Source organism: Poecilia formosa, unplaced genomic scaffold (genome assembly GCF_000485575.1).
Source record: "Poecilia formosa unplaced genomic scaffold, Poecilia_formosa-5.1.2 Scaffold213, whole genome shotgun sequence".
NCBI classification, from domain to species: domain Eukaryota; kingdom Metazoa; phylum Chordata; class Actinopteri; order Cyprinodontiformes; family Poeciliidae; genus Poecilia; species Poecilia formosa.
Genome location: NW_006800152.1, coordinates 440,640 through 454,061, shown reverse-complemented (window position 1 = coordinate 454,061; position 13,422 = coordinate 440,640). Strand labels below are relative to the sequence as shown.

The window sequence follows — 13,422 nt, the reverse complement described above, 5'->3', positions numbered from 1 at the left end:
CACACACACACACACACACACACACACACACCCACACACACACACACACACACACACACACACACACCCACACACACACACACACACACACACACACACACACTTCCAAACACAGGTAATCCAAGAAATATACGAGAAGGCACAAACTTTTACGTAACCTCATTAAGGAAGTGGGCTGGAGACGCTACAATAAGCTGATATGGATCCTGCATGAACAAGTCTGGAATTCACAAACTAATTTGTTTCTTTTTGCTATAGGCTCCTGGTGTTTAAGTCTTCAAATGCATTAGGAGGCAGTGTGGGAGGATTATTGTCCTATAGCATTGAGATGAAAGGATAATATGCACCAGTGTAGGGGATGGAGGGGGTAACGGCAATCAGTCGGCTAATTAGATTGATAAAAATGATTCCAGATTAAGTTAACCGACTGTTCCTTACTAGAGACACTGAAAATGTTTCCCTATACTCTGAAACTTTTATGCAAACTAATGAAATAATTCACATGAGATCAATCTGAATAACATGCCAAACACATAACAACCTGGCTAAAGGCTGAGCTATAGTCGTGTTTCTACAGGTTCACGTTGAGCATGCGAGTCACGCTAGCGGTGTGGTTTTTATATTTAGCATCGAGGACGCAGATAAATACTTTCCAAGTTGTGTACAGACACATTCTAGCACCCCTAGTGGATTTTTAATGCACAAACAACTAGAGATAATTATTCGGCCATCGTTTTGGCGCCCCCGTTAGCATGGAGCCCCTATGCGTTGCCTATGGTGCATACCCACTTTTTGCACCACTGCTTTGGACATATATTGGTGTAGTCTGGTAAAAACCAGGCACTTGTTCTATGGTTTGCTTCGTACTGAGGGTCTGGACTGTTAGCTACTGAGGAACGCGCAATATTTTAACTATAAACCAAACTGTAACCCTAGAAATACCACGAGAATTAGTGGTATTCTAGCTCCAATATGGGAGAAAAGAGGGCCCTGATTTTGTTGACCTGCCACTGTAAAAAATATTTTCTCAATGTGTCATCTTTGACATTTCCCTGCTGGAACTGAGCCTGTATGTGAGAACTGAACTTCTAATCCTCAATGCTCAAATAAATTGGTAACAGAGAAGAAAACACTAGTCTGACATCATCCTTGCTTGAATGAAGTATTTTGTATATTTTGTTGCATTAAGTGCAACACATTCAAGGTCTCTATGTTAGTGATGCATTTGTTGATGCTTTCTGTCTATACCATTAAAAGGTCATTCGGAAATTAAAATTAAACTGTATCTTTGCCAGGACAGCAGAGCTAATCCATTACACATCTTTTTCAATAAAACCTTGTCGTTGCTGTCGACAGGCAGATATTTTTGTGGGAAGTTTTGCTTTTTTCCTGCAGCTGGACAGACTACTCAATATCTGGGATCATCAGAGATTTCCTTTGAAATACTGTGAACTTTCTGACCTGCTGCCACCAAAAGCAGAATCAGCAGACAGTAAAAATACTGAACATCTGCAAAGTATACTGCACTAATCTCAGATTTTTAAATCCATTTAAACCCTTTTCACACTGATCTTTTTAAGATCTCCATGAAATGCAGTCTCGTTTTGATGTTAAGCCATTAGACAAATATCAAAAAATAAATAACTAAAAATCATCTGTGTTACTAACATCATTTTTGACCATGGTTGTTCAATAAACAACAGAGATTCAAACACATTGACAAAGTCTGTCACATTTCTAGACTGAAATTGAGTTTTCTTTTAATGTTTCTTAAATTAGTCGTTAATTAAACATGAAAAACTCAACTTTCAAACTTCAGGAGTGCGTTACCTCCCGATTCCTACCAGTTGGAGTCACAACTATTTATATAAAAAAAAATCTGTTTAATTAACATAAAACCTATTCAAATGAGAAAATGACTGACATTTTGAGTCTAAAATCTCACCAGTAACACTTACAAAAAAAAAACAAAAAAAAACAGCAACACTATTTTCCACTCATTCCACTTTTAATTACTTGATTTGATTTGTAAAAACAAACCCCCAAATGAGGCGGAAGCGCCTGCGGCTGGAATGCCAGCCTTCATTTACATCCTACAGTCAGGCGTTCTGGGAGGGAGCCCTGCCTGACTCTGCACATTCACGTCGAAGCCGCCTCTAATCAGAGCAGAGGAAGCCAGCTGCTGGTGAGAGACATCTGACGGGATGCTGCGTCGCATCGCGTCGCAGTTCGGCCTGTGATGCCGCTCTCGCAGCTTTTGGCTCTGCTATTTTCAGATGCCACATGTAGCACTCGTTGCCACACCGCTGTGAGCCGAGTGACGGTGACGCACGCGGATGCCGACGAAAGGAACGAGGTATGATTACGGATGTCACAAACAATAAACTTAATGATATACTTGATGCGGAGATTTCCTGCTATTTTTTGTAATTTTGTTGTGTGCAAGTTGTGCCCCAAAAAAAGGAGTTAACCTAAAATAGCATCTCAAAGCTAAACATGCTGCTGCAGAATCGCTAATGTCAGCGTCCGTAAAACACGTTTCTAAAGATAACAGATTGAAAACAAGAAATTAATTTGTTGTTGAGCTCATGTGTATATTTTTTTTCAATAATTTAGCAGCAACAACAATTTCTAAATTGAGAATGTTGCACATTTTGTCAATATGTTTATCGATTAAAATTGAGATCAGTTACAGATCCTAAGTGAAATTAAAGCTGCAGTATGTAACTTTTTAAAAATATATATTTTTTTACATATTTGTTAAAACTGCCATTATATTGTGACAGTATGGCATGAGAGATAACCTGTGAAAAATCTATTTCCTCTGCCTTCTTCCAGTGCTTGAAACAATCAATCAGAGGCAGGACTAGAGTTTTAGTGCTGCCAATCACAATCTCATGTAGCTGCTCATCCTCCCCCCCCCTTGCTCTGTGCTATGCTGTAGCTAGCGCAGCCTGTTGTGAAAGCTCAGTCTGGTTAGCATAGCTACCAATAATGGCAGATAAACAGTTTTCCTGTAATGATAAGTTGTTTCTCCCCCACCAGCACAATTAGCAGTGAGTGAATGAGGTTGATTGACAGCATTAAGACCGTCCTCCTGGCTCTGATTGGTTGTTTTGGTCGGAACATTGCATTACTTTAGTTAGCAATAGTAGTTCAGGGAGCAGGTGGAGGAGATCGATCTTTTCACAGATTATTTGTCTCATAAACTGTCACAACATGGTGACAGCTTTAACAAATATGAAGAAAACTTTTTTTTTTATTAAAGTTACATACTGCAGCTTGAATAAAATGCAACTACATAGCATTTTTTTAGAAGTCTGGATTGCTTTATGTATATTTTGCATGTTGCCTATGACTGTTGCTTGCAGGAGAGACATTCAGTAATAGAAAAAATATAAGCAACCTACGGGTGCCAGTGAGCGTGGGAACTGACAAAGTTGTCAAAAATTATATTTTTACATCAATTTGTTCTCTGGCTAAATAAAAACATGCCTATTTTTTCTTTTACCAGAGGTGGGAGTAACAGTGATCCCAGCAGCGGACAAACAGTCTGTCCTCAGCTTCTCACCGCCACATGTCGTCATATTCATGACCTTTTTTGCTTCAATAGAAAAACACTAGAAAAAAAAGCTAACTATTCACAATCTTTTTAGAACATATTAGTCATTGCTCGATATACGGTGCATTAGGACCAGTAAGCCAGAGTTCATTAGTGGATTTTAGTCCAACATGCAGTAAAGTATATACTGTCAGACAGTTTAATAGGTCTACTCTCCTTTATGTCCTTGTTTGGTGGTTACTGCCAAAACTGCAAGAATGCCTCCATCATTAAATCTGACTTCTGTAGTTTGAAAGGACATCCAACACATTTATTTATGGAAAAGCAGCCACACTCTGTACAGAATTGCTTAAGAAGTCTCCAGTGGCAGCATGATATTAACCGGGATTGTAAAAACAACTACAACAAAAGAAATTTTGATTTTTTTTGTGTGTGTAATACTGCCACAAAAATACAGCCCTACCCTCCTTTTTCTTTACACATTTCAGTGTTTGGAACTTATCAGCACTGAGGTTTATAAGGATAATTATCTCATTCTCTAACCCTCAGTAACATCTATTTCTGTTTAATGTTGTCAAATAAAATCTTTTGCTCTAATTGACCATGTTGAAACAAAAACACAAGTTTCACCCACTGTTTTGATTGACAGTTTTGAATTTTAACCGTTAAAGCCAACTCCAGTCAAATCACCCTGAATACACCACTTCTCCGTGAAACACAGTAGTGGCAGCTTCATGCTGTGGGGTGTGTATCTTGAAAAAGAGTTAATGGGAAGATGCATGGAGCTAAACATAGCGCCCTCCTAGAAAATCTTTTTTTGGGGCTAAAAAGCCTGGAGCATGGAAACTGCAGCTCTGAGGAGGAGCATTGTCCTCGAAGGCGGCGCTAGGTCCATCCAGGCATTTTGCACAGCTGAATGGTTGCCATGGAGATTAAAGGATTTCTCAAACATGCATTAAAGAATCAAGGCAACACTCCAGGTATGTTTTTTGATGAGGTAATAACATTATAACATGATATAAAGCTCAAAAATGTTGCTGTTACATAAAACTGCCCCTTTAAAATGAATAGTACTTACTATAAACTGCTCCACGTCCCTCTCCATGCCAACATTGGGCAGGTCTGGCATCATGTGTGCAACAACCTTAAACCCAGCATCCTTTGCCAGCTGGAAAGACTCACACACAGCTCGCACTGTGTGGCCTCTGGAAAAAAAATATGGAAAAGGTCAAATGTAGAGACAGGACTGGGATTATTTTACCAAAATAAAAACAAATGTTCTGTTTTCCCTGTCAGACATACTAACCTGTTGGTGTCTCTGGCCACGTCTTCGTAAACACTCTGCACGCCGATTTCCAGCCGGGTGCAGCCGTAGCTCAGCATGTCGCTGAGGTGGCGCTTCAGGCAGTAGTCCGGCCGCGTCTCTATGGTGATTCCCACACACTTGGTGTTGCTGCGCTCCGAGTACCTGCAGCGAGAGAGAGGCCGCCACTCGAGTCAACCCGGGTTGGGTTCGGTTCTCCCGCGGTGCGTCTTGGGATTATTTTACTAAATGTCTCTCTTCCTGTAATGACTTTTTAATTTGACCATTTGGTGCCAATGAGAATAAATATTTGAGGGTCGGAAGAGAACAGAGGATATATTGGAGGCATCATTTAGCAACATCAATTTGCGTGCTGTAAATTGAAACGGCTCATCACCCAGATAGTTAACACTAACCTCACATTAAAGACACATTAATGCTAGAAAGATGAAAGACCCAACTTTAAAAGCTACACAGGACATCGTTTCCAGTGTTGTTACTGAGAAACGTTATTAGGTGCGGATATTTTTGACTAATACCGGAAGTCATTAATCAATTTATGGTCGGAAAACCAATAGCATCATCAATGAACCATGATCCCGACAGTTTTCAGAGTCTGCCCTGTAGTCCAAGGCCCCTTCTCTATTGTCTAGTCTCATTCCAGCCAGTTAATGTTTTGCTTGGTTCTAGCAAAGTTTTTCAGCAGTGTGTTCTTCACTCTGCCGGCGCACAAGAGTTACGGTCGATGCTAAAATTATGTCATTTTGCACATAGTGGCCAGTTTCACAGAAATCTCTTAGTGTATTTCTTCACTATGGATTGCCCCTTTCAGATGAAGATGTACGCACTCTTCCACCCAAGTGTGGCGCTCTGCAACTGCGCACAATAGATGTTTTTATCTTCAATTGATAAAAGCCTCAAAGTTTAACCACAAAATTATCTATTTCCAGCTCGCAATCTTCTATGGTCTAGTAGCAGATTGAAAATTGTGGTTGAGATGTTGTTCGAGGAGTTTGAAAGTACCGCCTTCACTCAGATTGTAAGGTAAATCCAAGGCACAATCAGTCTGTTGCTAATGAGATCACTTGCACTAAAGACCAGGTTGTTACCACTCCTGAGGTAGTTCCAAAAAATTTGAAGGAACTGCGCAGGATTTGCAAACAAAGACGAACATGGGCAGGGCTGACTGAGGAAGAACCAGTTAAAGCCACGCCCTTTTCGACGGGACTCCCAATGGAGTATGAGGCACAAGTTATCTTCTGTCTGGTGCTGGTTCTCTCCAATTGAATTTGGGATTGTCTTGTCCTTGCGTCCCTGCACTCTGCGTTTCCAGTTTTCCCGATGAAAACCTGTGTGTACACACACCATGTCTGAACATAAATCTATTGCTGATGAATAAAAACTGAACCTTTCAGACAATGGGTGGAAACGACAATGAACTGGCTTGTTTTGCTGTCCTTTTTAAATGTAATCTGAAGACCAATGTCTTCTCAGCTTCATTTAGCCTGAATCTGACCGGTGTACCACTTTCAGAGTTACTACACTCACTGATCAAAATCACCAAAACAACAAGAGCTGCGTCATTTCAGCACACGAGCCAGATGTCATTTTCTCCGCTCCAGCTGCTCCAATGACCATTAGCTCCCCTCACACCAGCGCCTATTCCCCCTGATTTTGGATCTACTGGCAGTAAATGTCCATCTTTTACAGTCTGCTGGCTGATTTACTCTAATTACAAGAGTTTATGCTCCACAGAGGATGATCAGATTGTGGGAGATGAATCAATAAAAAGTCTATTATCTCAGGCGATTATCTCCAGGTACTTCACCGCTTCTATCAGATCAAGAGGCAGTGTGCCCGCAGCGCGAGTAAGAGCCGCGGCCGCGCGATTCTTCGATGCACAAACATTGCAATTATCACACACCAGCAGCCGAAAGCAGGAGCGCTTTTCAGCCGAGCCCAGTCTTATCCGAACCTAGCAAGCGCTCTCCACAATTACGGCAATCATAGTGTCTTAACAAAGCGTGACAACAGCGGACTGGGGTGAATTAAGGCACACACCTGTGAGATTGCTCACACACTTGATGATAGACGCAACGAAAGACGCTCACGTAAACCAGGCTTCTTAGTCTTTTTAGGCTTTAGGAAAGGAAACGTCTCCTTTTGACAAACCAGTTAGTAAAAGCCCAGTCACTTCAATTAAACACCATTTGAAAGTTGCAGTCCATCCATACTGAGCAGAAGCGTGTCTGATTTCACTCGAAGTTCTCCCCTGACTCAGCTAGAGAGGAATCGATTGAACTAAAGGACGAGTGGCTTCACTTATCTCCCCCTACTGCGTTATCACTGGCTTCATTCAAGAGATGGACTCCTTTGGGCTCTTCCAGGATCAACCATGGTGCGTTGAATCAAGCAGTGGTGTGATTCAAAGGTATACAGTGTAACTACCAGAAGTTACATTATAAAGTTATGCGTTCAAACAAAACAAATTATACATTGAGGTCTAACTCATTTTGGTTCTCAAACATCATCATGAACAAATTCTGCCTTTATCGTCTTTACAAAATTGTTTCCTTGCTGGAGTTACCAGATGTAGCCCACCCTTCAGCTGTTAGCCAGACGGCCTGATGTTTGACACCAGAATATGTCGACTCAATTACTGGAAGGTAACGGTGGGCATTTATCATATCGTTTATCATCGTTTATCAAGTGATACACTTCTTATGATAATAACTGAAATATATTGTTCTTGCAATAAATTTTATTTAACAATGTTTAAAATCCCCCCAGGAACTGTCTGTGTTGTTGGGATTGTTAAGTTTATAATTTGTTCCACTGCTTTTTCAGCAAGAAAGTGGCAATAAATGTGAAAATATGATTAAATGCAGATACTATGAGCAGATTCTTTATATGACTGGTGTCCAAAAGAAGCGTATTACAACTTTTTTCAGAGCAGCATTTGTATTTGCGAAACTATGATTACTGTGCCATTCAATCACTTGAAGTTACAGAAAAAAATAATAAATTCTTTCTTTTATCATTATCCCAATAGTGCTATAAAATATTATGTTAAAACTTTAAGTCCATATCGCCCACCCCTATTGGAAGGTGTCTGGGTCACATGGCTGTAAAAAATAAAAAAATAAAAAAATGTTGCAACAATTTTTGGTAGAATATCATATTTTGTAAACAGTATTGTCATTGCAATTTTAAGCAACATTTTCTTCCGATGTTGTGGGCTCCTAACACACATTGTACCCTCTATTTTTTCTGTTTGCCATCATCATCATGTCTGAGTCTTTTTCACTAAAACTATCTACAGTTACATCTGAACAAGTTTGAAAATCTGGAATAAGTTCAAGAGTTTTGTTTCAGAAAGCGAAAAATGTTAAGTAGGGATGCACGATATATCGGCATCAACATCAATATCGGTTAGTGCTTTGTTGATGTATTGGTATCGGTCCAATAAGTGAAACTAGGGTGGTAAATATTAGTTAGCAGCCAGAACAGCAATGATCCTGCATCAATATTGGCCTGAATTTTCAAACTGGGACATCCCTAATTTCAATCCTTTATTTCTTGTCATTTTGATAATAATGGCTTGCAGAAAATGAAAAGCCAAAAAAGAAGCTTCTGTTTCCCCCCACCCCCCAAATTCTCTAAGTTAAAGCATTGCATGCTTTAACTAAGGGATGAATAGATGAGAAAAGCTACTACTTTGAAGATTGGTATTCATATTCAATTTTTTTCCACTTGTACACATTTTCTCTCTTTGTAAATCAAGATAATGCATTTGTGCACAGATGTCTAAAATCATTGCTGATTTCTTTCATTCTTGATATTGTGTACCAGCAGAACACATTATTACATTCAAATTACATTCAAGTTATTTTCTATATCTTTTTGCCTCAAAGTTAAGCTGTAACACCCAACAAGATACGGTGCTTCTACGTTGTAGAGAATAATGTATAGTAAAACAGCACCCTCTAGTGGCCAAGTTGTTACATACAGACACTCTTCATAAACTGTCAAGAAAATATTGACTGAGTAATTCCTCCTAAACTTAAAGTAGAAAAGAAAGAACTCTAAAAGGAGAATTTAAGGCACCCCTGTATTTTGCTTTAGATATCTATGCAGATTATTATCACATATTTTAAAAAGCTGTATTTGTAAGCATAAGATGAGAGACAAATGTACACGGTACGGAACATTTGTGTTCTATGTAGAACTACATGCTGCCATAAAGCTAATGGGTGGCTAATAAGTGTAAGCAGATCTATCTCAATTGGATTTTTGTGAAACAGTTGTGCACATCCTCAGATATTAACAAAACATATGTACAAAGAGGCTGATTTTTTTAGTAATGCTAAACTCTAATTGCTAAAATAACATGCTAAAGGGAGCTTACAATGTCCACTATGTGATAACTTTGTTCTAAATTAGAACAACCTTGTTTTACAGTTATTCCTCCTCAGAAGAAAAAACACCCCACATTGTTTTATGCTACTCATATATAACTTGTATTAAAGACCTTTAAAAGAACAGTACTATTCATTTTCTAGAAGCATAGTGCCATTTTATAGCACAATCAACTATCTGTATTGTATATATCAAATATGACTTAAAGGAAATTTTACTTTGTAATTTAAATGTCATGAAATTGGGCCTCTGTCTCTTTAAGAAATTACTGCTCTTTCTGAAACTCTACCTTCAAGAAGTCATCACAGCATGGTTTCTCTATTAACCCTTTCACAATGTTTTTACCAGTGTTGCACTGAGAAGTAGCTCCTATAATGAGCTCAGCAGATGCTCAGTTCCACTAGGTCAGTGGTTCTTAACCTTTTTTGAGGTACCAAACCCACCAGTTTCATATGCGCATTCACTGAACCCTTCTGTAGTGATAAATAAAATATAACCTCCCCACCCCCCAAAATTCAAGACATAGGGGTGACTTTTAAGTGATCATGTCTTTTAAGAAGACATGATCACTAAGTCTTCTTAAAAGGTAGAGTCTCTGAGAACAGTTCTTCAAAATATAGTCAGTGTTTTCAGCAAAGTTGAGCTGACTGTCCAGGAACGAGCCAAGGTACTTAAAATCTGCCACAGTTTCAACAGGTTGGCCATCGAGAGAAACTGGAACCACTTTAAGGTCTTATTTAGATCATTTAATTAGCTCTGCATTCTTAAGAGAATGAGAAATGTATAATAAATAGTAAAGACTTTGCGGTATTCTGATTTAGTAATGTAATTATATTAGTTGTGTTACCACCCCCACGCCACTAGAGGCAGTAGCAACCCCGAAAAGATGCAACTGGGGAGCAGATTTAGAAGTACACCGAAAGCTACAGAATTTGGTAAAAACTGTGAGTTTTGCTGAAGTAATTAAAGACACAAGTTCAAATCCATGCTGAGAGTGGAACTCCTTCAATCAGTGCTCCTCTGCAGCTCTGATTGGCTAAGCAATGTAACGTGATCCTCTGCAGCAAGTGATGGCAAAGCGGGGCGTCATCACGACTTTACACAGTGTGTCTTTACCTCTGCGGCAGAGGCTCCACCGAACCCCTGAGACCGACTCATCGAACCCCTTGGGTTCGATCGAACCCAAGTTAAGAACCACTGTACTAGGTGTTGTCTAATTGCTGCTGGCTAGTCTGAAGGAGCTGAGTGGGTGAGTTGCAGCGGAGGACTGCTCTGTGAGGCGAAAGCTCAGAAACTGGAGCCTAGGCCTTCAAGACGCAGCTCAGAAGAGGAGCTGAGTCTCGAAGGCAGAGCTAGTTTCAACGAGGCGTTTTGATCAGCTGAATGGTTTCCGTGGAGACTAAAGGATTTCTCAAACATACATGAAAGAATCAAGACAACACTCCACGTATATTTTTGACGAGAGTATAACATTACGACATGATGTAAAGCTCAAAAACGTCTATTTGACATCATACTGCCCCCTTTATAGAGAAGTCTAGAAGACAGATGAAATACTGAGGCGCTCAGAAGCAGTTTGTACCTGACAGCCTCCGCTACGTTGTTGGAGGTGTGACCTGACAGGGCGTCATGGAGGTTCCTGATGAAGTAGTCTCTGTACTCCTCAGGCAGGGCCATGAAGGTGCCACCCATCACGATGAACTCCACCTTGTCCACACTGTGGCCCAGCTGCTTCAGCTGCAGACAGCAAGCAATGAAATCAGTTGTAACAAGGTGAGAAATAAAATAAACTTTAACCCAAAATAACTGTTGTCCTTTGAGTTTGCAAGAGGTAGTTACAGCAATAAACCGACTTATATTAATTTAATGTTTTTCCTGCTATGTTTGTTTTAGAAGAGCAACATAATTTCACTATTTTCCCACTTTGTGAGTTTAAAAATTACTTTACTCCATTTTAAACCGAAATATTTTGTTTGTGTGACGATGATTTCTCAGCTGAAAGCCCTAAACCTGATTGAAGATTTTAGATTTGGTAAAAACTGGGGGCTCAGCCATCAGTTTTAGCTGGATTTTACAAGTTTTGAGCATTATAAAGTTAAAGGAGTCATTTATGTAATAGGTTTGTAATATGTGTAAATCAAATAAATATGTGCTTTCTAAAGCATTTGTTAAAAAAAAAAAATCTAGTTTTAACAAAAAAAACCTTTATTTTTCCCTCAACAGTGACAGCTGGTAGACATTAGGGTGCACTGATTGCAAATTTCTTGCCGATCACCAATTTTTAAAAAGATTAATGTGTCAATTCTGATTTCTTTTTTTATATCTGAAAAATTGCAAAATATAGCAATAGTCGCTACATTGGCAACAGGTGGATGACTGTTAACCGCGCTCATCTAGACACGATCTGCATGACTGCACAGGATTGGTGGAAAAGATCGGTTTTACATTCAAGTGTCAGCAAGTCTTCCAAAGTTAAGGAAATCTGGTCCGATTTATCGGTTCTCTCCTAGCGGATAGCGTTGTGTTTCCATCAGAAAAGAAAAGGTATGAAATCAAAACTTGAAACCCAGCCCACATGTAGTTGAGTTACAAGCGATTTGATTTCACATAAGAGCAGCATCAGTAGATCATCAGCAGAAAATGAATCGTTCTGCTCTGATGCACAAGAGAAATTGGGACCATTCATTTATACATTCCTATAATTGAGGTCTTGCAGGGGCGACAAAAGCTGTGACCCTTAATTAGCGTCTGCAAAAACTATCATCAATGACCACATGTGTTAACATCCCTACTGAGGTGGATTTGTTCCAGCTGCTGGTTCTACAGTTCAGTTATTTAGGGGCATCAGAGTAAAGAAAACCATCTTTCATCCTCTATGTTTTCCTTCTGCTTCACTACTTTGTATGTAAAAACCCAATAAAATACATTAAAATTTGTGGTTATGACATGAGTAATTCAAAGGGTGTAAATATTTATGAAATATAGAGAGCTGGGAGTCTCTGACCTGCTCCACTCGGTGTCTGGTCTGTAGAAAGGGGTCATAGCGAGCTCGGATCGCCCTCATAGATGTTGGCTTTTTATAAAACAAACAAACAAAGACATTTAAATGTTTTTTGTTTTTTCACTTATTAAATCATACAGTCACTGGGAAAACAGATGGACTATAAGAGCCTCACCTCGTAGCCAGTGTACGACTGTGTGGAGTATTCGAAATCAGAGTCCGGTCCCCCTGGACAGTAACTGCCAAAGATAAAAAGACATAAAATATGAAGAAATGTAACATTAGGAGACTAAATAGCAAGCAAATAGCCCTTCAAGACAACTGAAGCTTTCTAAAACGCTGTTAAAAAGTCTGTTTTGTTGTTTTACAATAACATGAAGTCTAAAACAGAGAATTTATTCTGTAAAAATTAAGAGTAATACTTACACACAGATGTTTCCCGTAAAGCTGATGTGAGGACATCTATGTGGTTTGCACATCACAGCCACAACCGCAATCTGCGACAGAGACAAAAGTGCTGAAGTTTTAGCTATTTTTTTCAATTAACAAAGAAGCTTTAGATGCTAATGTTAACCCATAGTTTTTGTGTACAAGTCTACTGGTGAGGTTCTGGGTTTTTGCTGAGGTCAATTTAACTTTTTTTGAGGAGTTCTTCATGTTGTAATTGTATGGTAGTTATCTGAATGACACATCTGACCTCTTTTATTGCATTCAGAAAACTAATTCTATGTATTTAGTTGGAAGGCATGAGGACACTTAGAGAACTCTACCAGGAGCTAAAGGGAGAGATGAGGAGAAAGTTGGGGTTACTCACCCCGCTAGCGGTTCGGATGGGTTTGGCTTTCAGCTTGGGCACCAGAACCCGGCGGTACTGTGGCGGAACCGCCGCGATGATGTCAACTAGCCGTGGCTGGGCTTCAAGTCCGTACTTCGCTGAGGTCTTCGTCTTCACCCTGAGAGAGAAAAACGTGAGTCAGTACATCTTAAAACAAGGTAATGAGCAAGGTATTCCAAAAAATTCAACCTAATTTATTATTGTTTTGTTTTACCAATACTTTTGTTATGCACCAACTATGGATGCTTTAAACTGTTATATTATAAAGTAGAGTCACTGGTTAATTTTGCAAAAAATTTTAT

The 13,422-nt window shown here is 39.4% G+C and overlaps 1 protein-coding gene across 1 annotated transcript in view; it reads right to left on the bottom strand.

Annotated features, from left to right (window-relative positions):
- Positions 1 to 13,422, bottom strand: part of elp3 (elongator acetyltransferase complex subunit 3) — a 23,825-nt gene that overhangs the window by 9,643 nt on the left and 760 nt on the right. The window contains exons 3-9 of the mRNA XM_007567754.2: positions 13,100 to 13,238; positions 12,712 to 12,782; positions 12,461 to 12,524; positions 12,289 to 12,357; positions 10,867 to 11,021; positions 4,869 to 5,030; positions 4,641 to 4,767 (exon numbers count right to left, since the gene is read on the bottom strand). Of these exons, the coding sequence (XP_007567816.1) occupies positions 4,641 to 4,767; positions 4,869 to 5,030; positions 10,867 to 11,021; positions 12,289 to 12,357; positions 12,461 to 12,524; positions 12,712 to 12,782; positions 13,100 to 13,238 (787 nt within the window). The remainder of the gene's footprint in view (positions 1 to 4,640; positions 4,768 to 4,868; positions 5,031 to 10,866; positions 11,022 to 12,288; positions 12,358 to 12,460; positions 12,525 to 12,711; positions 12,783 to 13,099; positions 13,239 to 13,422) is intronic.